Below are 4,117 nucleotides of genomic sequence, written 5' to 3'. Positions count from 1 at the left end.
CAGTTGGTATGCCCGTGCTGGAACTTCTATATGATGTGATCGTCACCGAGCTTGCTTGTCTTGTTTTCTTTCCTTTTGCTGATAATTTCTGTTGTGGCTCTCCTTCTTCTTAGACGTGTGCTCGCACCGACGTCTGTTCAATTTAGTGGGACGAAAACAATCGTTGTTGGTGTTGTGTTTGGCGTTATTATGGTAAGTGGGGTAAATGATGTGATTAAGTTAATGGGACTAAGGCTTGAGTTAATACATGTGGCTTGTGATTTATCTTGCATTATGTTTATAGACGGATGACACCAATGTTGCAACGTGGTTTCCCGGATATGTTATAGTTGGCCCTTGGAGGCTTCTTCCAGTGAACACTCAGGAAGTCATATTGCATAAGATAGACAAGATCTAGGTTAGAAAGCCATACCGATGGTTGGACCCCGATATTGCTCTCTAATGCTTAAGTTAGATGTTGATTGAGATTGCAAGAAAGATTGCTTTCCTCGGGATATACCATATGATAGATTTCCTTTATATTTTATGGATGCCCGACATGATCAAACTGGGTTAAGCTGGGTGCCGACCTGTTTATGTATTTGGGCTTCGCCGACGCTATCTAGTTTGTTTCTTGTCTTGCCGACTTGCTTTATGTATGTGCCGATACCCATACACCATTAGACTTAGTCATGATAAAGGACTTGGTCCCCAATTTTTTGCTAAGTCGGTTCCCATTGTTTTCCCTCCTGACCTTTTGTTGGACTCGGTTCTCAATCCACATGTTTGTTATTCCTTTTTTAATTCTAACCCGATCCAAACCTCTAACCCAATCAACTTCAACCCAATTAACAACTATCAAACGACCTCCTTCATGTGGCCAAAGAAAAGTTTTGGCAATAGAATGGGGGTGGAGAGGAATAAACTCAAAGTTGAAGGGCATATAGCATAAATTTACTCAATTAATAGGCAGCTGAAATTGACAACTCTACAAAAATTTAGCCTCAATTTACAAAGCGGGGAATAAATACCACCGAACTCTTCCTTCGAAGCCTGGCTCGCGGCTAGAGAAGGAAGTCTCGAATCAATAATCAGCCCTTCTCTTTCTATCTCCAGAAACCCCCCTTTCTCTCTCTCTCTCTCTCTCTAAAAAAGCAAAAGCCCCCTTAGCGTAAATCTTCCCCTTCCATGGCGAACAGCAATCTACCTCGAAGAATTATCAAGGTATTAAAACAAACAATTCGTGATCTTCCTCATCTGATCCCTTTGTCAATTCCTCGATTTCATTTCTTTTGTTGTTAGAATAGGTATATGTTTGTATGCATGTTCTAATCCTGTTTCAGCGTATTTTATCGATTAGCGTGGTTTATGTATATCTGAAAACCCTAACTTAGATTTTGACTTTGTTGTTATGATCCAGGAAACTCAGCGCTTACTTAGCGAACCAGGTAAACTTGAACTTTATTTCATCAAGTTATTATTTTTTTTTTTTGTTAATTATTATACGGAAGTTCATTTCAATTTGTGAATATGTTTGGGAATTTGAGTTATTGCATGAGGATTTGGATCAAGAAACGTTTGGCTTATTGTCATTTGGAAGCGCAATGAAATATTCGTTTGGTGTTTTGTTTATCGTTTCTGATTTTGTTGGTGTAGCGCCGGGGATAAGCGCATCGCCATCGGAAGATAACATGAGGTATTTCAATGTCATGATCCTTGGTCCAACACAGTCTCCTTATGAAGGTAATTTAACTTATTAATACCTATTTTACATGTACTACTCCGCTTTACACCAATCTAAGTCCATTAACTGTTTCTATTGTTCTTATTCATTAGAAAAGGGGCTTAGCAAAAGAATGAGATTTTTCATCCAGAATTATGTTTAGGATGTTTATCATTGAAGAAACTGTCTCTCTTGCACTAATTTCTCATCAAGTTGTACTTGTTAGTCATTGATCTTAAAAGCAAGAGCTACATTACAAACGTGTGATGTCAATCCTATTATTTACTAAATACAAATTTGATCTTGGTTTTGTAACTATTTAAACCTCACTGGATCTCACCTCCTCAATAATTCTCTCAAATCACAAAACAGTTGACTTTCAAAAGAAACATTTTTATTTATCAAAGTCAAACTTTATCCTATCTGTTTATCTTTTATGAATTTGAGGGAAAAAAATCATTATGTATTTATGCTTCTCACTCTGATCGAACTACAGGAGGAGTTTTCAAGTTGGAGTTATTTTTGCCAGAAGAATATCCAATGGCTGCTCCCAAGGTATATATGTTTTCTTTCCAAGATATGCAAAAGATTTAAAGATTTAATTGTATGCACATTTTACATATGAAAATTTGATTCATTTATCTTTTATCATCAATAAATAATATATTTCATAATCTAACAGGTTCGATTTCTTACAAAAATTTACCACCCCAACATTGACAAGGTTTGTCTTTCCTTACAATTTCATCTTTTTAGTTTATGATCTTCCCTTTTTTTTTTTTTTTTTTTTTTAAAAGCATGAGTGTTCTTTTTATATGCAGCTTGGTAGGATTTGTCTTGATATCCTTAAAGACAAATGGAGTCCTGCTCTTCAGATTCGCACTGTACTCCTTAGGTAATAAACTAATAGTTAATTCTCTCCATAATTTCATTATTAAGGGTCTGTTTGGTTTGATTTACATATACTTTGATTAGTATACAAACAGAAACTCAGAAAATCATTTGATATTTTTGTTTAAGAAATCATAATCCATTTATTACTGCAATCACTTGACATTTTTTATTTGTTTTTTCAAATGTAAGCATTCAAGCACTTCTAAGTGCTCCAAATCCAGATGATCCACTCTCTGAGAACATAGCAAAACACTGGAAATCCAATGAAGCTGAAGCTGTTGAAACAGGTATATACCATAATAAATAAATAAATAAATATATTACAATGTACGTTGTTGAAACAAGTATACATAAAGTGTTGAAATGGTTCCTATTTTTTCAGCAAAGGAGTGGACCCGATTGTATGCTAGTGGTGCCTAATGGAGATGTGGGACCCGCAAAGAAATAACAATGTACTTTGGTTAGGTCTTGAAATTTGAAAATTGAAAACTTGAATATGATTCTGCCCTGCTAGTCCCTAAACTATCGATGTTGTTCACTTCCTACCTTCATATCTTTGTGTTCTACCGAGTATATGAGATAATTTACTCTTTTTTTTTTTCTTTCTAATTTTCGTTTCTGATACATTTTGTCTGCTTAACTATGTGAAATAGCATTTGAACTGGATTTCAAACTTGCTAAATTGTGAACAAAATACTGGAGAATGTGAGGGTGAGGAGTTTTAAATAATTTTGGATGGCTATTTGGTATGGAACTAGAAGTGTGATTGTTGAAGTCATAGGCTATGTTTTGTCAATGGTTTTAGCAAAGTTCAATGATTAGTTTGTAAACAAAACTATGAATAATTGTTGAAAAACCTGGTTTTTTTAGTTATTTTCCATTTGTTTGAGTTTTTGGTTTGTAAGACTACCTGTGTGGTATCGCGCTTTACCACATTTTGTGTTTATCACGTCAGGGCTACAACATTTTCCTTTCAGTCTACAAAAATAATATGAATGGTACCACATCTTAACATGTATTTTTTTTAATTAAATAAAATGTAAATATATATAATTAATACTAAAAGAAAACTATGTTATTAATTAAAAAATTAAATATTAAAAAGACATAAAAAAAATTATAATCAAAATATGGTAAAATATTGCAACAAGCCTAATCATCGTCGGTCATAAAGACATCATAATCATTGTCCGAATTATCTATAAACATGTCTGATTCGTCTTCTATTTCGTGAACAACTCTGTACTCAAAATTGTAGATAATGAGATTCACTAGAGCACTGAAGACATATTGCACCAAATCAACGCAAAGGTTGTGTCCAACTCGATTGTATACTTCCCTTTTGTTCGCCATAAACTTCAATGTACCAATACCTATTCCTTCGAATATGGGTAAGTTCTTATTTTCATTTTATTGACAAACCACAATCCTATTGTCTTCTATAATCATATTATGCAATATGATGCATGCATACATCAAATTACTTATTTTATTGCTTGAACCATCATGCCAAATTCTCTT

The 4,117-nt window shown here is 34.1% G+C and overlaps 1 protein-coding gene across 1 annotated transcript; it reads left to right on the top strand.

Moving 5' to 3' along the window:
* The first annotated feature begins 1,017 nt into the window (after positions 1-1,017).
* LOC145046514 (ubiquitin-conjugating enzyme E2 35) lies at positions 1,018-3,205 on the top strand. Its single transcript, XM_078994799.1, has 8 exons — positions 1,018-1,203; positions 1,400-1,427; positions 1,636-1,722; positions 2,199-2,257; positions 2,385-2,426; positions 2,524-2,597; positions 2,786-2,883; positions 2,979-3,205. Exons 1-8 carry the CDS (start codon positions 1,168-1,170, stop codon positions 3,014-3,016), a joined length of 462 nt encoding a protein of 153 aa, XP_078850925.1. The 5' UTR covers positions 1,018-1,167; the 3' UTR covers positions 3,017-3,205.
* The last annotated feature ends 912 nt before the right edge of the window (positions 3,206-4,117 follow it).

Source organism: Lactuca saligna, chromosome 5 (assembly GCF_052625555.1).
Source record: "Lactuca saligna cultivar CGN05327 chromosome 5, ASM5262555v1, whole genome shotgun sequence".
Taxonomy (NCBI): domain Eukaryota; kingdom Viridiplantae; phylum Streptophyta; class Magnoliopsida; order Asterales; family Asteraceae; genus Lactuca; species Lactuca saligna.
This window is presented reverse-complemented; position numbering and strand designations above follow the sequence as displayed.